Here is a 26956-nt window from a genome sequence, read left to right on the forward strand (position 1 = left end):
TGCCTTCCCTTGGCTAGGCCTGGGGTGTGGATCACACTAGGGAGTCTCATTTACAGGACAGGGTCACCTCCTAACTAGTATTTCTAAAGATCCAAATTGGGCAATTAGAACATCTATCTTCTTTATTCTCACATCAACTTTGACAAATACAGTTCTCTATAGATACTTTATAAGTTGAAAATTAACTATCATTTCAGTAAAAAGCCTAACCAACTGTGATTCATATCATCATATCTACATCAAGAAAGGCATTAGTCAAAGGCAATAGTTGTACTAGAAAGTACTAACAGGTTGAACAAGTTAAATTCAGCAGGCTTTTTAGGATCTCAACCCTGTATCTATTTTCAGTCCTTATCTTCAAACTGAGTCTTTAGTGTGTGTAACATAACCTTATTTTACATATGATCCGAGCCAATGAAAAGCTCAGAATGGCTACTAACATGCATCACAGACCAAAACAAAAGTCTGATCTTAGGTCAGTCCTTATTCATTTGGTAACAAAGGCAATTCCACTTACAGAAAACATACTACCACATTTCAAAGGTTTAAAGTTTCATTAGAAAAATTATACACAGAATAAAAAATATATTTTTCAAGAATAATGGTATTATTTCATTCATCAAATTCATTTAAAACATGAGTTACAGTACAGGAAGAGAAATGACAGCATAGTTGTATACAACCAACTGATCTGCAAAACCAGTGTCTTAAAAACAACACACCATATGGTTTTAATAAAAGGCAACTACAGTTCCATTTTCTAAGGTGTCTTAAGGGTTTTCTGTAATTAGTTTTTATATTAAGTTTTCTCCATAACAATTTTAAAGATGTTATTTCCTCATCACCAATTACTTTATTCCCCAAAACACCTGATAACCAGGTCTCTCTGTTGTTGCCTCCATTTTCTTTATTCTGCTAAGGGATATGAAGCTGCTTTCAAGGTCAATCCAAGTTCAAGTCTACACCAAAGTTCTAACACCTGGAGATTTGTCCTTCTTTGCTTAAGAAGTGTGATTAACAGCCATCTGTAGCAATGCAACTGAAATTATAATGAGCTTTTTCTCTTTTTTTTGTCTGCCTACTCAATTCTACCTTTCCCTCTGCCCACCGCTGGGCGCACCAACCTCCCCCAGCAGATTTAGATTTGGGAGGAGGTGATTTTGTTCAGAGTCTCTCAATGTCTGAGTAGCAGTCAAATCGTATGAGTTCAAGATTCTTAAAAAAGAAAAAAAAAAGTTTCTTTTTATTGTTTCATCAAGAAAATGTTAAAACCCTGACAGAAGTTAACCATCTGTCCCAAATCCATTCCATCAAAGCTCCCAAAGAGCTTTCCATTTGCTGTGACAGCAGTGGCAGGATGGCTACTATCATCTGTCTTGGCACTGGTGTGATACTACAGATGGCTCTTTTTCACTGTTCACTTAAACTACTTCTAAAAAGCAAAAGCCTTTGTAATTACTTGGAATCTATCAGAATAAACTGGTTTCTGAAAGGAAGGTATTTGTTGCATCGTTCAGTTACATGCACACGACCAAAGGCAGGATGATGTTGATCCTGGACAACAGTGTGTGTGACACACAACAGTGTGTGTGACAACTGCACGGGAGATTGGCTAAGGTGTTCCTGCAGCTTAGAGAAACTATAGCAGAGTGCCAGGTGGAAGTGAGTACTACACTAAGTCTCCCAATGAGAACTCAAACTACAGTAAAGAAGGTGGAGGGGCATTAATAGACCAGTGTCTTAACAAAGTTACCGAGGTGGAAAGCCACCTCTGTGTGCTCCTCCGCGGCCCCCGCGAAAGCCACCTCTTTCTCCTCGGAAGTTAGATCGATTTCTTTCTCGACCACGGCCAGCAGAAGTTCCACCCCTTCCTCCACCCCTGGGAGCTCCACCTCCCCGATCAGATTTAGACTTGGGAGGAGGTGATTTTGGTCGAAGTCTCTCAATTTCTTCTGTACATCCAGTCAAGTAGGAATTAGGAGCACTAAAGTAGGATGCATATGTTTCTGCATTATAGTTGCTATTTGTAAGAGTCGGTCCAACTGTAAGCCAGCCTAAAATAGGGGGAAAGAAAGATTATCTTTTTTGTTTCCAGTTCTTTCTTACTGGTCCCTTAGGACCTATTTCAAATCTCTAATGCATTTTTAAAGATGCCCCTATCACCTGATATTCATCTTTTTATAGAAAACATGGTATTTAATAATGGTCATACAGACTTCATAGATAAGTATCTTTATTTCACCTGCATGACTGTAACTTATCTTCCTCATCTCCATCCTTGTTTCACATTCTGTGAGAGTAGCACTTAGAAAAAAATTACACACTACACTGAGTTTGGGCTCAGTGTAAATGTAATAAACTTTATTCACCTTCCTAATTGGGGAAATGATACCATTAGTTTTCTGGTTAAAATCCTGGAGCCAACTTTTGCCTCTACTCTCAACAATATTACCCCAGATGATAGGTGCTAGAAATTCAACCACTAACCTCCATGTTGCTCCTATTCAATCCCATTTTTCCATCTCTACCACCACCCTCAAACATAAGTCTTTTTCTTTTTTTCAAAATAGTAAATTCACATTACACTGATTTCACAAAAAGTTAAAATTTTGGGGGCGCCTGGGTGGCTCAGTTGGCTAGGCGACCAACTTCGGCTCAGGTCATGATCTCGCAGTCTGTGAGTTCGAGCCCCGCGTCGGGCTGTTTTGACAGTTCAGAGCCTGGAGCCTGCTTCGGATTCTATGTCTCCCCCTCTCTCTACCCCTCCCCTGCTCATGCTCTGTGTTTCTCTGTCTCTCAATAATAAATAAATATTAAAAGAACACTATTAAAAGTTAAAATTTTGAAAAGACACCACCACTATACATGTAAGCAAACAAGCCAGGTATTTTAGTTACTAATAAAACAAAGGTCTGTATTTCACAAATATATGGTTATTTTCTTCAGGATGATTCATTCATTTATGCATTTCTTCATCATATTATTTACTGAATAATCTGAATGTGGGGTATAAAGAAGTGAGGAAGACAATCTTTGCCTTCTATGAGACTGCATGTTGGCGAAACTGATTATAAACATAAGCCCAAATGAATGTGTAATTCATCTAATGGTAGGTGCTATGAAGAAAAAGAAAACAGAGTAAGGGGAAAGACAGGAGTGGAAGGAGGGGAATGGAGCAGGAAGTTGGCCAGTTTAGACAGAGGTGTGAGAAAAGGTCTGTCAGGTATTTGAAAGGAGAGGACCATGAAGAGACAAGAACGAACTCGGCATATGTGAAGTACAGCAAGAGGAATCAAATACATCGTAAGAATTTTATATTACAGAGTACTCTGTACCATTTCTTGACACCTATATCCCAAGGGACCAAAAAGATTTTTTTGAGTTTTTCTGAGGTCCTACCTGGTCGAATTGTACTATCTCTTCCAAATAGATGAAGGCGTCTTCTACCAAGACAAAAATGTTCAATAATATGAAAAATTTCTACAGGCTTTTCTATATTGCCAATTTCAGGTTCTTCTGTGATAATCAAGTCAATGTCAACATTAGCATGGATGAAGTCCCCATCTGTGCTACGCTTAACAGTTCCTTTGATCCCCATAAGGCAGTGTTCCTAAAAAACAATAAGAGCAGGCCAATTAATCTCTTCATCAACAGTCATATTTCACAACATTTTACATTTCTGATGTCCCCAATTCTAAAACAGACTTCATTTCTTCAAATCTTTGGGATATAGTTCTATGGGCAAAAACACTATAGGAAAGCCTGGATTTCTGGATGTGGGAAGATTGCCAGGGAAGCTAGAGACAACAGTGTTAAACTTGGGGCCATCACATTTTAGAACTGCATCAATGACCATAGAGTCTTTCTTTCTGCAATACTAGATAATAACTTGTTTCTACCAGTTATGGAAACATGGCACTTGACCTTGGAATCTTAAAAGGGTGTTATACTGGGCCTCAAATAATCCAAGATCAAAACTATATACAAGATGCCTTTTTATATGGAGAAGGGCCTTTTAACATGGATACAGACTTCTAATAACATAAGAAAATGTGAAAATCAAACAGTTTTTTTTTTTTTTTTCATTTGTTTTTTGACCTTCTCTATTTAATCTGGCAGGAGTATGGGTTAAATTAATCTCTCACTTGACTCCATGAACCATGGCAAGAGTAGCTTAGGCTCCCTTCAAAGAATTTTCAAAAGAATTTTGAATTTTCCAGTTTAAGAAAGACTTAATATGAAAGACTCCCACGAATGGCTCCCTAAAGAGTAGAAGACTGGGGGGGACAAACTTTTAAAGCCTGAAGTAACAGGGAAGTTGTATAGAGCAGAGGTTCTCAAGGTTCTTGTGTAGGTTCTCAGGGTTCTTATATAGGAAAAAGGGAAGGAGAAAAATATGCTTCCAAGGCAGCCAGCTATGAGTCTTGCTACTGCCTCTTTTTTGTGGGCTCAGAGAAAGGGAAAAAGTCTGGTGGGGCTCAGAGGTACCAAAAGCCCATACATAAAGTGATTTAGAATTAACAGCAGTTTAGGACATACAAAAATATATACTACCTTCTCCCGCACAGTGAAGGTTGAATTTAACATAGTGAATAAAACACAGTGAACAAAACATAGTGAATTGAAAAATTAAACTTGATGTAATTCTATACTGTTCAATGCCATTTGTGCAAATCTAAGAAAATAATCTTTCTACCAAAATTAAACAGTATACAGTCATTTGGAAAAGCTTGAGAAAAAATAATGAAAATAAAGAAAACAAAACAGTAAAGGCAATACCTTTGTTCTCTGGAAGACAGCCTTTGGATCTAAAGTCTTAGTCTTTCCAGGATTGTTTTTATTGGTTTTAATCCAACAAATATCTTCACATCTTCTGTAACCCCATTTGCGTAAACACTAGAAATGAAAGAATTAAAAAAAAAAATCCTTAACTAAAAGAAATAAACAGTACTTAAAATAACCAACCAGTATTAAAAAAACTTCCTAGAGGTTTGAGACACTAAATCCAAGATGTTATAGTAATTTTTAGTGCAGAAATAGAAAAAAGGAAATACTAAAGTCTTTAAATATATGGCCATTATATAGAAAGCATAAATACTTTTCAGATATTAATATAATCTATATAGTTAAGTATCAAAACATAGAAAGGATTACATAGTACTCCAATTCTTTAATACTACCTTCCATTGTCATCAACAGAAAGTGGGTTTTAAATCATAAAGCACTCAGTCCCTCTTTAATCATAAAATAATTCAACAGATGATTTGATTCCTAGCACCTCAATTTCCTATCCTGACAAAGCTAAAAACTATTGAACATATTCTAATTGATAGCTTGTTTTCAAATGAGTCTTATGTTATTTTTATATACTTAATACTAACAACTTCAAAAAACTAAAATACTTAAAATTACGTACCTTATTACTTGCTAATACTGAGGGCTACTACCATATATAGGTGCTGAGTAGCTGGTGGGAATAAAAACAAGATATGTCCTTACCCCCTCATTGATTTAAGAGTAAAGTAGGGGGAAATAAGCATATAGTGCAAGACGATAATGTTGGTATTGTTCATGTCAGGAATGCTCTTATTGTGTAAACTCTTATCATGAGAAACACCTCAAAACGAAAACCTGGATTTTTATTTTAAAATCTAAAAATCAAGATCAGTATCTGTTCCTGTTGACAATTATCTGTTTTGCACTGGAAATTCCTTATACATCACAAGGGTCTATATCTTCGTGCCCTAATCAATTAACAAAAGCTCACCAGGATTTCTTATGCTTAATTATTTTTGTAATCGTTTTTGGCCCAAATCTGCTTTTACCAATATGACAGACTGCTGCATGAATAAAACGATAAAACCTCCTAATCATTTTCAAACTAATTCGGGAGGCAGAAGGCAAGCCCCAAGCCAGGCATTAGAGCTACAAAAGGTAAATACCAACATAGCTGTAAAAACATATAGTATGTTTCTATTTTCTTAGCTTTTCCAGAACATCTTGGAAAGGCGTCAGCAAAAAAATAACTATTCCCAATCAGAATAGTTATAGTCTTACCTTGGGAGTTAATAAATGACACAAGCAATAATATTATTCAACAGTCTCAAACTTGCTATTTTATAAATACAAAGTAACTGTAAAATTTCAGGATTTTAGAACAAATTTATCTCAATATAATCCTACTTAAATTCTTCACCTGTCAAATGGATACTTCCTAAAATTGCCAAGATTAAATGAGATCGTGTGCTGTATAACAAGTAATATGTCCTAAAAATGGAAGGTATCATCTATTAACAAGTGAGGAAACTGAAACCCACAAGTGTAAATATCTCTTTACCCAAAGTTTTACTGCTGGACAGCAGAACTGAGACCAAAACTGAATGAAGCCTTCTAATACTTAGCTACAATGCTCTCATTATTCTTAGGTAAAAAAGCATACACTATTTTGTTTCCATTTAGAAATTCAAAATATTGCAATAAAAAAGAGTTCTGAAATACAGTAAACATAAGGCGCTTAAAAAAGAGGTGTTATGTAACTTCCCTGTCACTCTTACTCAATTATTCAAACTATGTGTTCCGGATGCTCTGTTATTTTTCCAATTTGATTTGGCTTCTATTTGGAATTCAGGAGTTAATGTTATTCAGAATACTTTTTAGCTATTCATAATGAGCAGTAAATGACACTAAGCAGCTTGTTTTTGAGTTGCAGTATCAAATGCCTAAACTGTTCTCTTGAAGTTGTAATAAATCATATTTTGACTTCTTGAACCCTAATGCTAGCTAACCAAAGGGTACTACTGCCTTTTGTACATTCTTTTCTAATCACATTTTTTTCCTTCTGAGTATTTTAGCAATATTCAAGAAACAAAGGACAAAATAACATCTATCTTCAAACTTTTTATATTTTTTCTTATGACTAAAAATCCACTTTAAAAAAATGATCTTACCACTCTTCCAAGGTCCAATCCCTCCCCAGAACCACACCAGAGAAAAATAAATGATCGTGGAGCTGCAATCTCATCAATTTCTAACTTCATAATCTGTAGGAAACCAAAACAATATTGCATAAAAGTATTTTGTTTCCCAGTCATTCTAAATCCAAAAGAATAACCCCTGAGATTTATCAAGACTTTCAGTAGATCTATTTTTAGATGTACTAATTTTCATTAGAAAATAAATTTTATCCTTAGAACTTATTCTACTGTTTTCTTATTCTATATTAAGAAAACACACACACATGCACACACATATACATACACTTGACTTTATACAGAAAGAGGTTACAGGGAACCATATTTATAGAATTATGGACTTTTGTAAGATGTAATTTGAGTGCAATACTTTATGATTTACAGAAAAAGAAACTGAAAAAAGAGGTTAGGTTAAATTATCCCAAAGTGAGGGGCAAAATTAAAATGAAATATAGTAAATATTTGGGGAATATTTAGTTTCCAGCATCTACAGAAATTCTAGATAAAAATAAATCAATATGCACATTTTATTATAATGACCATTTTAGTTCTAAAATGCCAAAAAAAATACAGCCCAATTTTTCCAAAGAATATCTACAGATCGCTAACAGACACATGAAAAGATGCTCATCACTCATCATCAGGGAAATACAAATCAAAACTACAATGAGATATCACATCCCACGTGTCAGAATGGCTAAAATTAACAACACAGGAAACAACAGGTGTTGGTGAGAAGGCAGAGAAAGGGGAACCCTCCTACACTGTTGGTGGGAATGTAAACTGGTGCAGCCACTCTGGAAAACAGTATGGAGGTTCCTCAAAATGTTAAAAATAGACTAGGATCCAGCAATGACACTACTATGTATTTACCCAAAAGATACAAAAATACTGATTTAAAGGGATACATGCACCCCAATGTTTATAGCAGCATTATTGACAACAACCAAACTATGAAAAGAGCCCAAATGTCCATAAACTGATGAATGGATAAAGAAGATGGGATATGTATTCAGAATGGAATATTACCCAGCAATCAAAAAGAATGAAATCTTGCCATTTGCAACGATGTGGATGGAGCTAGAGTGTATTATGCTAAGTGAAATAGTGAAAGACAAATACCATATGATTTCACTCATGTGTGGAATTTAAGAAGCAAAACAGATGAACATAGGGGGAAAAAGGAGAGAAGCAAACCATAAAACAGACTCAACTACAGAGAACAAACTGAGGGTTGCTGGAGGAGGGGTGGGTGGTGGGATGGGCTAAATGGGAAATGGGCAGTAAGGAGGGCACTTGTGACGCTCACTGGGTGTTGTATATGAGTGATGAATCACTAAATTCTACTCCTGAAACTAATATTACACTGTATGTTAACTAACTGGAATTTAAATAAAAAACTAAGAAAAAAATTACAGTCTATAATTTTGTTTGCCTTTTATGTGTTGAGTATTCACATTAAAAAAAAAAAGTTCCTCAATAATTCTGTAAATTTTGGGATAATACATACTCATATAAAAGACTATAAAACCAATCATTTTATGACATTCTTTTTCTTCTAGCTTTCTGCCACATTTCAGAGACAGACCATGGTTCAAGCAGATACTTATATTTCATTTATTTAAAAAATTTTAACTTTAGTAACATCCATTTGAGTTATAACCGTATCATCTCTAACTTAATCTAAATAGAAAAACATTATTTGGCAATAATAATGGAAATAAGTTACAATATGTATTAACCTACTGAGTTTTATACTTCTTTTAAAATCTTGAAATCTCTCATCTAATATTCTCATAGGAATATGAATAAGTAAATATGTAATACACACATACACATATTCCTACATATTTATACATGAAAGAGCTAAAATAAGTGATGACACACAACAGTGAAGAGCATCAAGCAAATTACTCTCTCAACACTGCAGTTCTAAATGCTAAGTGCTAGTATTTTAAAAAGTTGGTATTTTAATATCCTTTACCAAAATCCATTGATCACTACTGACTCTCTAATGTGAAAGAGAATGCCTTGTGAAATCCAAACACTTTTCTTATTCATATTCTTTATTTATATTCTATTTATTATTTTAACTACTGGCACTTTCTTTAGGATATTATCATATAAAAGTTAAGAACTTAGGGTCTTGGGCCAGACAATACTTTTCAATATGCTAGCCCGAGTTGTTCAGTGAAATTAGACTGAAATCAAGAATATGCATATAAAATGGAATTCCTTTATTTCAGAAATCCTATTGGTCTGTTCTGTCACATATAATTGAAGCTCCTGTGCCTTCAGTGACCAAACCTCAGAGACTGGCCAGAGAAAAAAGTTCAACCTAATTACAGCCGACCCCTGAATAACACAAGGGCTGGTGGCACCAACCCCTACCGCCCATAGAAAATGCAAGGGTAACTTCTGACTTCCCAAAACTTAACGACTAATAACCTACTGTTGACTGGAAGCCTTACTGATAACATAAAGAGTCAATTAACACATTTTGTATGTTATATGTATTGTATAATCTATACTTAAAGTAAGCTAGAAAAAATAAAATGTAACTTAGAAGATCATAAGGAAAATACATTTACACTACTGTAAATAATCCACACAAAAAAGGAATCATGCAGTTCAAGCCCACTTTGTTCAAGGATCAACTATACTAATCAAAGACATAAAGATTTATTTTTTCAATTTTTTTTTCTGACTAAACTCACAAAGATTGTTTTTATGTATTAATCAATTTTGATGAGGAAATGGTTAAATAGGTATTTCTTAAACACTGCTGGAAGGAATGTAAATTTGTGCAACCTATCTGGAAAACTTCTCAGCAATAAGCATCAAGAGCAGTAGGTCTTTTACCTTAAGTCTTGGGAATATAATATACTGTATAACTTTCTGAATTTCAACAATAAGCACAATTACATTCATCATCAGAGGATGAGATTTTTTCAAAGTGGTAAGAGCCATAAAAATACAAATAAAAATGTCAGTGGGATCAAAGATAAAAGGAAAAGCTTCCAGGAGGAAAAACTGGAGGTGTATCTTGAAGATTAAATAATATTAATAATAGTAACTATCATTAACTCAGAGAGGACATGCAAGGATTCAGCATGGTTTCCTATGAAACAGCAGCCTTACAGTGTCAGTCCTTTCCTTTCCCTGCTTCCCTTCTGTGCTTAACACTCTTGCCTACTCTCTCCTTGAAATTCCCTATTCCCTTGGCACCTAGGACATTCATATTCTTGGTTTTCCTTATTCATTTTTGATCCATGCTTTTGATCTTCTTTTACATGTGCCTCTTAAATGTAAAAGTTTCCTGAGGCCTTACTGTTAATCCACATTTTATCTTAATTGAGACACTATCTCTGGACAAATTCATCCATTCTCATGGGTTTTATGTGCTAATCTTCTAAATCTGTATTTTGAGACCAGATCTGTCTGTCCTTTGAATTACATATTTCTATCACGACTCCACACGGATGTCTCACATACACGTCAAAATCAACATATTCAATATGATCTAATCCCTTTAATCCAGCTTTTTTAATTGTTATTTATTTTGAGAGACAGAGAGAGAACATAAGCAGGGAGGGGCAGAGAGAGAGAGAATCCCAAGCAGGCTCCACACTGTCAGCACAGAGTCCCATGCGGGACTTGAACTCACAAACTGTGACCTGAGCTCAAGTCCAGAGTCGGACGCTTAACTGACTGAGCCACAAGGTACCCCTCTAATCCAACTCTTAAATCCACTCTTTCTCAGCTGGTGAAAACTCAACCCACTTATCCCAAGACTCAAACCTCTGCATCATCCTTAACTCTCCCCCTCAGTCCAATCACTAGATCTCACCCAAGTATCTACAAAACATTACTAAATTTATCACCTTTCTATTCTTACTACCATCACTCTAATTCAAGGTCCCTTCATCTCCTAACTGGGCTACTGCAACAGTCTTTTAACTGCTCTCTCTTTTCCATACTTTTCCTCTAGTCCATTCTCCACACACTAATATGACACTTTAACTAAGCTGTTTAAAGCCCTTCAAAGACAACTTAGTGTCTTCAGGAAAAAAGTCTAAGCTTCTAAGAAGACATCATCTCAAGAAGAGTTCCAACTTGTGTTCTAACAACATCAACCTACAAACCAGATATTCTTTCCCACCATCCCTTCTGCTCTTGCTGTTCCTTTCACTTGGAATCACTAGCCCATCCCTTTCTTCATCTGGCCAATTCCAACTAGTCTATTTATATTGTTAACATGTCACCTCCTCTTTGTTCATGGGACCCATCCTCCAAGGCTTGGTCAGTTTGTCTCAGATCATCTTATGCAATCCTCTATTATCGAACAAAATAATAATGCAATTATCTGTTTAGATCAATATTTATCCCATTTAACTATGTGCTCCTTTAGTCCAAGTACCAAGTCTTATTCATCTTCGAATCTCCAATACCTACCACATTGCCTAGTACAGAGTGGTACTCAACAAATATTTGTTATTTTTGTTACTGATCAGTAAAAACAGATGACTTTACGTAACTGTAGTTATCAGCTTGCTTAATTTTATTTAGGAAAATGTAACTTTATCACAATTATACTGAAATTACGTATCTTTTTTATCCATTATAAGTTCCTTAAAAAGTAGAAATCGTTTTATATCTACCTATCTATCTCTGTATTATACTCTAATGTTTACTAAAACTAGGCAAATGCAGAAAGAGTTATCAATCATTTAGTTTTTAGACTTTTCTAGCTAGGACTCTAAGACTGGAATTGTGAGTCTTCTACAGACTACTAACTCACTGCCGGCTCAACTTCAGCCCCAAAAAGAAGAATCAGACCAAAGATATTATAGTATTTGTTAATGTACCCTGGATCTTCTGTCACTTTATACGCTATAAATCTGCAATTATGATTCCTAAAAATGTAAGAATATTTATAATCTTCTCACCAAATAATATATATTCATTTGAAAAATAAATAATTAATTACAATGTAGAAAGTTTCATCATACATCATCCCAAGTCCAGCATTTTTCATTAGCAGTGATGCCAGTTTCTCTGTAATATTCTTCTAAAGGGGGTTCCAGAAGAATCACATCAAATTTAGGTGTCAGTTCTCTGATGTCAAAGGCTTCTATATCTGCTTGTAAGTACCTATTTGATTAAGGCATAAAAAGTGACTAAGAGTTTTCAAATACCTTACAGATAATAAAGAAAGGAATTTCGTAAATATTACTAAACACTATTTACAAAGTAATCATAAACTAGTTACTGAATACCTTTTTTATGCAGGACTATCTTTCTTCAGTATAGATAGTAAACCATCTACCAACACTCTTCCCTAGAAGATGGATATAATCACACTACCAGCCAATAGCATATTCCCCCATGTATATCCAGAATGTACTTCTCTCATTTTTACAGTGAAAACTCATACTACTATGTAAGTCTCTGAGCCCCATTCCATCATCATCTGAATTCTCTAAGGAATATCACATTATTTCTTTCTTAATTAAGTTAGAAAAACTATTTGTAAGCTTTAAAATTTAGAAACACTGTTTCTAGAGATGGATGTAATTTTCTTTTATTGTTTATTAGTAAAATTATTTCTCTATTAATAGTCTTATATGGCTAACTAGTATGTTACAACTAGTCATTACTGAAAAGTTATTTCCACATAGTATGAAAGTAATTTAAATATAAACTACTTTAAATGTAAGACTATTTTTAAATTAGATATTAGAGTCTGCTAATATTTTTCTTCACACAGACTTCTTTGCGGCTCTTCATCACTAACAGTACACATTTTAGCAAACTGTTCGAAGTAAGCTAAATGTGAAATAGGCAGATTCTCCAATTTCAAAGACTTTTTATACACTTCTGAGAAAAACGTTCTGGTTAGCAAAGGTTAACATGAATTTTCATATTCCAAAATGCTATGAATAGTATCCCTGAATGCTGAGTTATAATTAATTTTTATTCTTTTCCTTCATCTAAGTTTTCTAAACTTCCTTCAATAAATAAATTACTTTTTGAGAGAAAAAAATCACTTGAAAACATTTTAGGAAACTCAAGAATACAACAAACATGAATGATTTTTCTAAGAAGAAAACATTTAAAGACATTTTCAGGAAATTAACTGAAAAAAAAAAAAAAAAAAAAGAAATGAGAACCTACTAGTGTACTCAGCACTGGAGTTTCAAACACATCTATTTTACCAAACTGAAAACCACAGTGTGTTAACCCCATATAGGTGCTGAACTTTTTTCAAATAGAAAGGTTACAGGATAAAAAGACTGCTATTTTAAGGCTGAGTTGGGAATAAAAAACAATTGAGAAAACAAACTTACATAGGAGGAGTGTTAGATTTAGCTATTAACTCATCCTTGAGCCTGATGAGCTCCCTCAGTTTAGGGTATTCTTCAAATCTGTCAGCCAAACCTGAGGATAAAAAGTAGTAAATTCTAAATTTTAATACTCTTTAAGTTAATATCAGTGAATTCAAAGGGTTACGGGCCCTCTCAAGAAACAAAACAATAGACAACGACCACTTTAGTCTCCTGTCCTTTTAAAAAAAAATTAATTTTAAATATTTTTTTGCACTGATTTTTTAAAAATGTTTGTTGATTTTTTGAGAGAGGGAGCACAAGTGGGGGGGGGGGCAGAAAGACAGAGGGTGTCAGAGGATCCGAAGCAGATCCTGCGCTGACAGCAGCTAATTGATGTGGGCTCAAACTCATGAACAGTGAGATCATGATCTGAGCCAACCAGGCACCCCTATTTTGAGTATTTTTAAAACAGTTCATATCTAATGACCCTAATCCCATATGCAGGCAAAGGTCCAGATGTTCTAAAGCCCAGTTCAAATCAATACACCATTTAATTTCTCATATTTAAGTTAAATCTGCTCATACACAGCATTAAGTTTCACCATTCTGTTCTAAGGAAAAGAAAAAACACTGCCTTCTATCAAGTTTTTCCCCCTTTTTTTTAGCTAGAAGAATTCTTTTCCCTTAAAAATCTAGTGATTATTGAGGTTGGTAGTTAGCTTCTTAAATAGTTATTAAAAGCATAGACAATATTTCTTTTCTTTTTTGTGATTACATACAAGGAGAAACAAAGAATAGTTACAGGTAAGAGAAACCCTGCTGATGATCTTAAATTAGTTGGCTATGGCTCATGGACACAATCCTGGAACAAATCTAGTAAAGAAGATAATGAGTCCCTAGTAGTCGATCAGCTCTCACCTCCAAGACAAATTGTTTTCCTATGAATATTTATAACTTTAAAGATTTCACATCTCCATATTATAAACCAAATCTTCACATGTATTTTCAGGCTTAAGATCTTAAAAAAAAACATGTATAAGTACTGCAAAGAGTACTTAAAAACAGGAGAGTCTCTGTTCCCATGTCCTCAAAAATATTTTAGATCTTTGAGCTCAGAAAAGATTTTAGGTAAAACAGCATATTGCCTATTTAAAAAACTGTAGGGAGGGGCGCCTGGGTGGCGCAGTCGGTTAAGCGTCCGACTTCAGCCAGGTCACGATCTCGCGGTCCGTGAGTTCGAGCCCCGCGTCAGGCTCTGGGCTGATGGCTCGGAGCCTGGAGCCTGTTTCCGATTCTGTGTCTCCCTCTCTCTCTGCCCCTCCCCCGTTCATGCTCTGTCTCTCTCTGTCCCAAAAATAAATAAAAAATGTTGAAAAAAAATTAAAAAAAAAAAAAAAAAAACTGTAGGGATAAGTGCACTCGAATATCAAGGATTCCTAAAAGCTCTTATTTGGTTTTCTTTCCCCCCCACATGAAACATATTCCTAACAGTATAAATCATATAAGCAACTTAATTTAAAAACCAAAAGTACAGACATTAATAACTTTAACATCAAAGAGTAAAAATGAAAGATTTTGTAAAGCCTCCTCAATCAGTGGTTATAAAACAAATTTCAAATAAAGCAAGTTTGAAGATGTTATTATAGTCAGGTTTGAATCACAGTAGAGTCAGGTGTCTTTAAAAAACAGCTTTCCTAAAGTATAATTGATATATAAAAACCAAACATATTTAATGTACACAATGTGATGAATTTAGATATATGCATTCACCTATGAATTACCACGTTCATAGGTGTAACAGACATATCCATCATCTCTAAAAGTTTTCTTGTATTCCTCTTGGTGTGTGTATATGTGTGTGTGTGTGTGAGGGTGCGCATGTGCATGCGCGTGTAGTAAGAATACTTAAGATGAGATCTACCCTTCACAAATTTTAAAAATTTTATTGACTAGAGTCAATAACATTGTTGACTATAAGCACTATGCTATACAGCAAGTCTCTAGAACTAATTCGTCTTGTATAACCGAAACTTTACACCAATTAACAACTCCCTATTTTCCCCTTCCTCCAGTCTCTGACAACCACTGTTCTATTTTCTGCTTCTAGAAATCTATGTAGGTACTCATGAAAGTGTAGGTATTTATCATATTACATATACTATTTTAGGTACTTCTGTAAGTACTTGCATATTTGTTCTGTGACTGGCTTATTTCACTTAGCATTATCATGACTTTTTATGCTGCATCTAAATTTTACTCATGAAAACACTAAAATCAGTTTCTACTTCAAAAGTAACAGTGCCTATAAGCAACAAAAATCAGACTACATCAAATTAAAATTTTTTTTTGTGCTGCAAATCATACCATCAGATAAATGAAAAGACACTACACAGAATGGGAGAAAATATTTCCAAACCATAGGTCTGAGAAAAGAGTTATACTGAGAATATATGAGGAACTCTTATAATGTAATAAATAAAAAGACAAATAACCAATTAAAAAATAAGCTAAGGGGGGCACCTGGGTGCTCAGTCGGTTGGGCGGCCGACTACAGCTCAGGTCATGATCTCGCGGTCTGTGAGTTCGAGCCCCGCGTCAAGCTCTGCGCTGAGAGCTCAGAGCCTGGAGCCTGCTTCCGATTCTGTGTCTCCCTCTCTCTCTGCCCCTTCCCTGCTTGCTCTCTGTCTCTCTCTCTCTCTCTCAAAAATAATAAACATTAAAAAAAAAATAATAAGCAAAGGGTTTGGATATTTCTCCAAAGTAGGTATTTAAATAGCCAACAAGCATGTGACAAGATGCCTAATATCATTAGTCGCTAGGAAAATGCAAGTCAAAATCACAATGAAATATCATTTCATACTCACTAGGATGGCTATAATCAAAAAGATATATAATAGTAAATGTCAAGCACAGGAAGAAACTGGCAAGAATATAAACTGTTTTGAAAAACAGTTGTGTAGTTTCTCTAAAAGTTAAACACAGAATTAACACATGACCCAAGAATTCCACTCCTAGGTATATACCTAGGAGAAATGAAAGCGTATGTTCACACAAGAACTTGTGTGAATACTCATGCAGCACTGTTTATAACAGCCAAAAAGTACAAACAATCCAAATTAATGAATAAAATGTGGTATATACATACAATGGAATATTATCTGGCAGTAAAAATAAATGAAGTACGGACACATGCCACAACATCAGTGATCCCAGAAACAAGGTGACAAGTGAAAGAAGCCAGTCCCAAGATACCACATATTGTCTAATTCCATTTATATGAAATGTTTAGAATAGGCAAATTGATAGAGACAGAAAGTTAATTAATGGTTACTTAAGGCTGGGGGGAGTAGCAGGGGAGGGAATGGGAACCGAATGCTAATGAGTACTGAGTTTCTTTAGGAGAGATGAAAATTAGATTGTGGTAATGATTGCACAAACTCGATTTACTAAAAAAAAAAAAATTGAATTATATCCTTTAAATGGGTGAGTTCTAGGAATTCTCTCAATAAAGCTGTTTTTGTAAATGCAGGGATAATGCATTTGATGGGCTTATTAGTAGACTGAACAGGGGCTGAGGGAAGAATCTCTGGGCTTGAGGATATCTTAACAGCCACCTCAAAAACTGAAAAGCAAAGAGAACAAAACCTAAAAAAAAAAAAAAAGAAAAAAAGAAAAAAGCGAAATAGATTATCCAAGGACTGTGGGACAACTACAAAAAATCTAAGATGTATAACAGAAATACCAGAAAAAAGAAAGGAACAGAAGAAATAGTTGAAATAATAGTATTTCCCCAAATTAATGTCATCAAACCAGATTCAAGAAGCTTAGAGAACACCAAGCAGGATAATGCCAAAAAAAACCCCTAAACCTAAGGCATATCATTTTCAAACTACAGAAAATCAAATATAAAGGAAAAAAATCCCAAAGAAACCAGAGGAAAAAGACACCATACCTATGGAGGAACAAAGATAACAATTATCCAACTTCTCAGAAACATGCAAGCAAGAAAAGATTGGAGTGAAATATTTAAAGTGTTGAAAGAAATTAAACACCAACCAAGAATTCTATACTCTGTGAAATTATTCTTCAAAAGCAAAAGAAAAATAGACTTTCTTGGAAAAACAAAAATTAAGGGAATTTGTTGCCAACAGACCTGACTTGCAAGAAGTGTTAAAAGAAATTCTTCAGAGAGATGAAAAAAAAAATAATATAGATGAGAAAATCAGATCTACAGAAAGAAAGGAAAAGCAATGAAGAGGGAATCAACGAAGATAAAATAAAAATGCAAGTATAGTCACAGAACCAAACTGGAGAAGGAAAGAAGGTAGGAGGAAGGAGGGACGGAAGGGAAGGGAGAGAGTAACACTGCTAGATGGGAAAGGAGGGATACTAGAAGTACTGAGATTGGAAATGGGAAGCCAAGCCAGGAAAAATAATTTTGTTAGAAATAATCCACAAAATGGATAAATCACGTAATCAAGGGTTAGCAATAGCATATTCCCAACAAATCTAACGTACCTACATCCCTGATGAAATTCTGAGGTCTATGTCCAGTGTCTACAAAATGTTGGCAGTAATCATTATGGGGATTTAAACTCTGCGTTCCCTAAAGAAAAAGTCAAAATTAAATTAAGAGCATTTACTCTAATGGCAGATGCACTAACTCTGTACTTTATTTTTTATTATGAGACCATACAAAATCAAAATTGATAGATTAAAAAAATTTAGTAATATTTGAAAACACAGTAACTGACAGCATTACTCTTCAGTAGCTACAGACATTAATACAGCATTATCTCATCCCAAATAGCCAAATATCAGACTATTTCAAGAATAATTTTAAATGATTATTCTAAAATAATGATCCCTCAATAACTGAAAAAATATTGAAAATAAGCACTTAAAATCTTTTCATGCAGAGATGAAATGTGAAGGGTTATGATTTGAAAATTTACCTTCAGAAAAGTACTAGAATCTTTATAAATCTCTTCTTCATATGGCAAATTCTCTTCTTCCTGCTGCATTTCTAATTCATCCTTGGAAAAGGAAGATTAAGTAGACATTTTATGTATATGAGGAATATTTTATATATTTATGATATCTTGAGTATTAAGACTCAATATAAATATTTTCTTTTCCTGAGATACAATAAGTTTTTCAAATTATCATTACAGTCAAACACTGAAGACTGCATTCTCATCATCATCCAATTAGTTATGTTTATAATAAGTAAAAATTTTCATCTTATCAATAAATGATAAATCAATATAACTACTAATTTTGTTGACTGAATTGTCTAGAATTATCTCATATATCATACTATTAACATTAGAATTTAGTTCAAATCATGAAAGATATGACCACCAATGGGGCAATTTTATTTCTATTAAAAACCATATGAAACTCTTTTTATAAATCAAAAATGTTAAAATATAAGGAACTGTATATGGTAAAATATACATATTTATACAATCACAATATTTAGTAAGTAAATAAAATGATCACAATAAAATAATCACTAATTTTAAGTTGCATATTAACATATACCAAAATGCAATGCACAAAACTGTATTCATGAGATTGGCCAATTATATCACTGAAATTCCTAGAGATTTACTGAAACTATTTATTCCCTTCTCTATTAAATATAGCTGTACAACAATCAACTTTAAAAAACGGAGATAGGCTTTTTAAACATAATCCTTTTCTTTAAAATCTTCAAAATATTATTATTTTATATTTTCAAAATATTTTATATATCTTCAAAATATCTTTATATCTATATTTTATATCTTCAAAATATCAAGACACCTTATAACTTCAAGACATTATTTATTTTGAAACAGAAAAAGAGAGCAACATGCACTAGCAGAGGAGATGCAGAGAGAGAGAGGGAGAGAGACAGAATCCCAAGCAGGCTCCACACTGCCAACGCAGAGTCTGATGTAGGGCTCGAGTTCACAGAACCATGAGATCATGACCTGAGCCAAAGTTGATGCTTTAACCGACTGAGCCACCAGGGGCCCCTTTTCTTTTCTTTTTTTTTTTCAATGTTTTTTATTTATTTTTGGGACAGAGAGAGACAGAGCATGAACGGGGGAGGGGCAGAGAGAGAGAGGGAGACACAGAATCGGAAACAGGCTCCAGGCTCCGAGCCATCAGCCCAGAGCCCGACGCGGGGCTCGAACTCACGGACCGCGAGATCGTGACCTGGCTGAAGTCGGACGCTTAACCGACTGCGCCACCCAGGCGCCCCCTTTCTTTTTTTATAGTAGGCTTCACGCCCAGCACAGGACTTGGACTCACAACCTGAGCTGAGAATAAGATCTGGAACCCCAACTCACTGAGCCACCCAGGTGCCCCCATAATACTTTCTTTTCAACTAAATATTGCAATTATAGGTTTAGAAGTTGGGTTTTTTTCCTTCAGCCTCTTTCAGAGACAATTCTACATTGCTGTCTAGCGCATGAGATGTCAAAACATCTTAACTGTACTACCCAATATAATAAACATGGAATCACGCAACTCTCAAAAAAGACCATATTCTAGCCACTTGAAACCTGATCCAATTATCCAAAGTTTCTGATACACACACTTCCTTACTCTTACTAAAGAATATTACTGTCAATGGCTACTAGGCCTTATGCTTTATATGTCATCTCTTACATTAAAATGAGGAAACTGAAATAAAGATCTTAATTTAATCGATTACTGGCATACCTCATTTTATCGTGCTTCAATTTATTGTACTTTTCAGACATTACAATTTTTACAAATTGAAGGTTTGTGGCAACCGTGCATTGAGCAAGTCTATTGACACCACTTTTCTGACAGTATCTGCTCATTTCATGTCTCTGTATCTTATTTTAGTAATTCTCACAATATTTCTAACTTCATTACTATATTTGTTATGGTTATCTGTGATCAGTGATCTCTGATGTTACTATTGTAATTGTTTTGGGGCACCATGAACCGAGTCCATACAAGATGGTGAACTTAATAAATGTTGTGTTTTGATTGCTCCACCAACTGGCTGTTCCCCTCTCTCCCTCTCCTTGGGCTTCCCTATTTCCTGAGACACAATACTGAAACTAGGCCAATTAATAACCCTCCAACATCCTTTAAGTATTCAAGTAAAAGGAAGAATTGCACATTTCTCATTTTAAGTCAAAAGCTAGAAATTACTAGCTTAATTTTCCTTAATGAGGAAAGGCATGCAGAATCTGAGAAAGACCAAAACCTATGTCCCTTGCACTAAACAGCTAAGTTGTAAATGCAAAGGAAATGTTTTTGAAGGAAATTAAAAAGTGCTACTCCAGTGAATGCACAAATGATAAGAAAGTGAACACACAAATGGTAAGAAAGGGCAACAGTTAGTATTGCTGATATGGAAAAAGCTATAATATGGACAGAAGATCAAATCAGCCACAACATTCCCTTAAACCAAAGCCTAATGCAGAGCAAGGCCCTCACTCCCATCAATTCTATGAAGGCTGAGAGGTGAGGAAGCTACAGAAGAAAAGTCTGAAGCTAACAGAGGTTGGTTCATGAAGTTTAAGGAAAGAAGCCGTCTCAGTAACATAAAAGTGTAAGGTGAAGCAGCAGGTGCTGATGTAGAAGCTGTAGCAATATTGAGGCAAGACCCTCACCAACAAAAACAGATTATGACTTGCTGAAAGCTGAAATGATGGCTAGCATTTTTTAGCAATAAAGTATTTTTAAATTAAGGTATATACCTTGTTTTATCAGACATAATGCTATTGCACACTTAATAGGCTGTAAGATAGTATACACCTAAGTTTTATATGCACTGGGAGATAAAAAATTTCATTTAACTTGCTTTATTGTGATACTCACTTCATTGTGATGGTCCGGAACCAAATCTGCAATATCTCTGGGGTATGCCTGTATACATATGCTACTGACGATTATTTTAGAAAATTTAAAATTAAGTTTTTAATAAAATTTGTTTTCCTGGATAACAATCTATTATTGTAAGGACTTATTTTTTCCTGACTATAAAACTTCCCTGTTCTCTACTTGCCTTGTATTCTTCCATCTTGTCTTCGTCTGTCTCCCCTTCATCCTGATACTTCCGTTTTGCATTTGGAGCAGAGGTATCATAGGAAGCCCTGAAAATTAAAACTGAAGTATCATACACAGATACAGAAAGATGTACCAGTGCAGCTATTAATATTAAATAACAGTTTATAAAAACAGAGTAAAGTACATTTTTCCTGATTAAATAGAATCTATCCATCTGGTTTATAAATTTAAAAAGTCACACAACCTGACTGATAATTCTGTATTTTACTTTTATGAGAAAGCAACCAAATCAGAAACTAAGCTTTTATAAGGAATGTATGGCAAAAATAAACTTCCATATTACGTATCATATAATTTGTCTTAAGCAAAATTGATGTTCAAATTAAGAACTTGAATACTGAAAAACTCTGAAGTGTTTTATGAACTACCAAATGAATACCATTTTTAGGGTAAATTGTGTTTTCTTTTATAAGAAACTTATAAATATAATTATTTATTTATGGTTTTTAAGCTAACCCTTAGTCTAACATTCCATTTTCTAACTACTTTATGAATGGGAACTTAACATATTCAGAAAAATAAGTATTTCTTAATTCATGAATAATAAAAACCCATGTTTCTGAAATCTTTATTTTTTTGTTTTTTTAAATGTTTATTTATTTTTGAGAGAGAGAGAGCACACACGCATGCAGGTGAGGGGCAGAGCAAGAGAGGGGGGGCAGAGGATCTGAAGTGGGCTCTGTGCTGACAGCAGAGAGCCTGACGTGGGGCTCGAACTCACAAACCGTGAGAGCATGACCTGAGCTGAAATCAGCTTAACTGACTGAGCCACCCAGGCACCCCTGAAATCTTTATTTTGATGCTTGTCACAACAAGCATTAATGCTTCCATAATGGAAAATCTATGATTTACTTACCTTCATACCTAGGATTATCTGTTTATTAAAACAATAAGCCTTTCACAACAGTAACATCACTAAAAAATCCCAAACAAAAACTATTCAACTGACCTGCAAGTTTCTCTTGTTTCAGCAATTTCTCTCTGCTCATCTTTGCTATTTAACACAGCACCAATGCTGTCAGCACTTTCAGCTCCCAACTGAGAAAAGGCAAAATGAAAAATTAGATCATAATGCATTGGATTGCCTTTCCAGACATTTGTAGCAACATTTAATATATCAAGTATTTAAAAAAAAAACAACCAAAAACCCTAACTACCTCAGCAAGCAAATGGCTTAATTACCTTGCAGGAAAAACAGGAAATACCTTGGAACAAAACTATGTTAATTAAGAACAAATCTGAGAGTTGGCAAGCATTTTATACTTTCATTATATTTGAAATTAAGACAGTTCTAGCCAATCCTCTACTTTTTAAGTAAATAATAAAACATAATTTGGTAGTAGGAGCAATAACAACAAAAAAGCAACTAACATATAGTATACATAGGGTGGTAGGCACTATGTTAAACACTTTGCGTCCATCAGCTCACATATTATACCTTATTTATCCCATGCTGTAATAAATATCTATCCAGTTTTATTCAAGCCAAGTCTTTATATAGTGATTTACAGGCACAATACTGAATTTTAATACCTAAAAAATGGGTATGAAAATTATGTTTAGCAGTTGGGGAAATTTTGCAAAATACAACAAATTACTAGTTGAGATAGGCTGGCTACATAGGATCGGTTCATGGAAAACTTTAAAAGCCAAACCAACAGGGGCACCTGAGTGGTTCAGTTGATTAAGCGTCCAACTTGAGCTCCAACTGTCATAATCTCACAGTTCATGGGTTCAAGCCCTGCTTTGGGCTTGTGCTGAAAGTGCAGAGCCTGCTTCGGGATTCTGTCTCTCCCTCTCTCTCTGCCCCCTCCCACTTGTGCTCTCTCGAAATACATAAATAAACGTTAAATAAGTAAATAAATAAATACAAAACCAACAAGTGCAGAATGCAATTTGCAGGCCATGAAGAACCATTTAATACTTTTAAGTACAAGAAGGACAGGAGGAAATCTGCACTAAATAGCCTTTTAGCTCAGGAAAGGGAAGAAGACACACTAAAATATCTGAGCTTCTAGTCCCCAGCCTTGATCTTAAATAATTGTCACTGCCTTTTTAGTCTGCCCACTTCATGACCTCCCTAAGGTTTCTCCAATATTAAATCTCTTCCAATTATAACTGTTGCTGAAATTTTAATTCTTCCATAAAATCTTCCTGAACCCTATTCTCATTAGTTAGAAGACACATCTACTTCCCATAGTTAAATGTTAACTTTTTTCCCATGACGGACTCCTCTCTCTGTTTGGATGAGTACAAGTTAGCTCCTTAAAGAGTACATAGAATAGCCTGCTTCCACTTTTCTCCTTTTTATCTTATTTCCTATTCAGATCATAGCACTTAATACAGCTTTCAATGATTTTACATTTTACTTTTGTTTATTCCCTATTTATATTGTTTCATCGTCTATCACAACTTCCAAGTATTTTTATACTTCAATTATTTTATCTTTACTTTTGTTTACTTCTCCCCAAGTGACATGTAAGCTCCCTAAAGGGATGAACTCTGTCTTCTTTGTATTTGTATGTTTAGCACCTTGTATAATGCCTGACTCATAGTAGATGCTCAATATTTGAATGAACCTAGATTTCCTACTAGAGCCTACATTAGAATATAATGTATTACAATAGAAATGCCTTAAGTCAAAATTCTGTTCATATATAATTGTTATCTCATGCCCCCCCCCTCCAAAATCATGGAATGACTGGAACAGGTAAATCATAGATTTTCCATTATGGAAGCACTAAATATATTATTTGAATAATTAGGAAAATTTGGTATCATTTAAAAGCATATAGGATTTAGGGGCGCCTGGGTGGCTCAGTCGGTTAAGCGTCCGACTTCAGCTCAGGTCACGATCTCGCAGTCCGCGAGTTCGAGCCCCGCGTCGGGCTCTGGGCTGATGGCTCAGAGCCTGGAGCTTGCTTCCGACTCTGTGTCTCCCTCTCTCTCTGCCCCTCCCCCGTTCATGCTGTGTCTCTCTCTGTCTCAAAAATAAATAAACGTTAAAAAGCATATAGGATTTAAAATTTTTTTAAAAAATTTCAGGGTGCAGAGGGAGAGGGAGAGGGAGAGGGAGAGACAGAGAGAGAGAGAGAGGGCGAATCTTAGGCAGGCTCCACGCTCAGCATGGAGCCTGACCCAGGCCTCAACCCCATGACCCTGGGATCATGACGGCAGCCAAATCAAGAGTCTGATGCTCAACCAACTGAGCCACCCAGGCACCCTTGTATGATTTTTTAAAATAAAGGTAGGTACAGCTAAGTAAAAAGCAGGCATAAATGGCTGATGTTTAACAAGTAACAACAAGTAACAAGTAACATAAATAACGTACTTAACAGTAAGGACAACATAAGCTCCATGGAAGAGCCTAATAAGCCAGAGAGAGATCACAATAGCTTTCATTACAAAGTTCTGACCTGAGCTGTGCTATAGAGGATGGACAGAATCAGAAAGTTAGGAGGACAATTTTTACAAAAATCATAAAGTATTTATTGCACAAATCACATTCTGGAGAGTAACAAACCATTCTGTATTGTTCATATGGAGAAGGGTAACTGAAAGAAAGGCTGAAATTAGCTGGTAAAGTGGAAGTCTGTCAATGATATTGGACATTTTTACTTAAGTGAAATGGTTCCTATTCAACAAGAAGAGTAGGAGGCAGCTAGTGTACTAGAGAGAGCTAGAAAGGCCTAAAACTGCAGCTTGTAAACTTACCAGTTTTGTGGACTTCAGTATGTAACTTAATTTTTCTTTAATATTTGTTTAAGTAATCTCCACACCCAATATGGGGCTCGAAGTTACAACCCCAAAATCAAAAGTCCCATGCTCTACTGACTGGGTCATTCAGGCAACCGTTAGTCATGCAACTTAAATTCTTTGAGCTCTGTTTTCTGCATCTATAAGATGCAAATAGTATCTGACTTGTATGAATGAAGATAATGTATATAAAAAGCTTAGCAGAGTCTTGATACATAGAAGGGATACATGGAATAAACAGCACCCATTATTAAATTTTATGCACTATGTAAGCTCTTTTAGGGTAGGGACTACTTTTTATTCACAGTTGAATTGCCAATGACTACTAGATCCCCTGGCACATAGTAAGACACTAAAAAAATAATTGTTTATGGATGCATTTTGACTCAAATAGAAGTTTGAATTGAAAACTAAAGAATAAGAACCTTTTTCCGTGGTAACAAAGCTATTAAACATTTTGAAGACAACATGCTAAAACAAATTGGGAAAAAGAAGGCCTGGAAAAGATACCGGATTTGTCCTAGATCATGCCAGAGGGACAGAACAGATCTGATTCCAAATTCCCACATTTTAAACACTATACCATAAACCTTTTCATTGGATCATAAAAGAGTATAGGTTTCAGATTTCCATTTACTAAAACTAAGTCTCATTACTGAAAAAAAATAACATTAAGATGTCTCATTACAGCCTCTTAGCATTTCCTCCATCACTTTTACTAATATGAATGACAGAATGGGAAACACAGCCTCTTAAGAGTAGAAGTGTACATCTGCGTTTTCTGCATGTGTACTCTCCTAATCAAGTGTTAGCTTATACACAAGAAGCGGTGAAACAAGCTTTGGAGAGACAAACCTGGGGTCAATTTTCTGGCCTAGCGATGAGTGACATGAAGCAAAAATTACTTAACCTCTCTGGCTTTTCTTTCGTTATTCGGTAAGTGAACATAATGCTACCTGTTTCAAGGATTTGCTACAACTGATAGGAGTTACGAATTCATACACGATCGGTGGGTGATGACGAAGACACCATACATAGCACAGTGGACTGCAACACAAAAGATGCACAATCTAAAATTTACGTTCAGGCTACTTCCGATGCAGTCTTTAGACATGATCCCAAAGAAAATACTATGAATCTATTTCACAAGGAAGCCACAATCTCAACAATGAGGTGCTAAGAAGAAAGGCAAAACACAGAATACGATGTGAACAGTGAAAAGAAACTTAGTGGATAACAAGTCACTCCTTGCGTGAACTACGGTAATTTATTTACAAAGACCAAATCTTTGTATCCCCATCATTGAGCCCTGCGCCAGACACTAGGCGATTCCATAATGTTGCTGAAGACCAAGAGTGGCATTCGGTTTAGCAACACCACAATCGCTGCACAAAATGGAGACTATTCGGGGTACTGCGTTAGATGAGAACAAGGGTAGGTAGGCCCTAGGATCACGGTCGCGGGACCAGAAAGGCAGGTTCCGCAGTAGATAGGGAAAGACAGTCGGGCGGAGGGCAGGGGAGAGAAGCGGAAACCGCGCACGCGCATTCGCGATCCCTCCCTGGGCCGCGGACCTGCTGCGCCAGGAGCTGCCGCCGTAACTTCTGCCGCTCCCGGATCTCCTGCAAGCGGCTGTCCATATCCCAACTCTTGTTTCCCACTGCCCCGAAAACTTGACAATTAGCAGATGAGTACCCTCCCAATTTTTCACCGGAGTCTGTGGAACAAGATTCGCCAGGACCTTCAAGCAGCAGGATGTCCCTTAGCCCTTTCTCAATAGGTATTTCCGGCGCG

At 35.4% G+C, this 26956-nt stretch overlaps 1 protein-coding gene across 2 annotated transcripts; it reads right to left on the reverse strand.

The window, feature by feature from the left end:
* Positions 1-471: 471 nt before the first annotated feature.
* On the reverse strand, positions 472-26939 carry METTL14 (methyltransferase 14, N6-adenosine-methyltransferase subunit). 2 transcript variants are annotated; one of them, XM_019418403.2, is made up of 11 exons: positions 26737-26939; positions 22356-22444; positions 21345-21432; positions 18256-18336; positions 17819-17906; positions 13322-13412; positions 11984-12125; positions 6948-7040; positions 4780-4896; positions 3400-3610; positions 472-2054 (listed from the first exon to the last, which is right to left on the reverse strand). In XM_019418403.2, exons 1-11 carry the CDS (start codon positions 26800-26802, stop codon positions 1750-1752), a joined length of 1371 nt encoding a protein of 456 aa, XP_019273948.1. In that variant the 5' UTR covers positions 26803-26939; the 3' UTR covers positions 472-1749. The 2 variants fall into 2 exon arrangements, with proteins under 2 accessions (XP_019273948.1, XP_019273968.1); XM_019418423.2 differs by lacking the exon at positions 22356-22444 and having other exon boundaries at positions 26737-26935.
* Between the last annotated feature and the right edge of the window lie 17 nt (positions 26940-26956).

The sequence above is a fragment of the Panthera pardus genome, unplaced genomic scaffold (genome assembly GCF_024362965.1).
Source record: "Panthera pardus isolate Hobbes unplaced genomic scaffold, ASM2436296v1 HiC_scaffold_13, whole genome shotgun sequence".
NCBI lineage: Eukaryota > Metazoa > Chordata > Mammalia > Carnivora > Felidae > Panthera > Panthera pardus.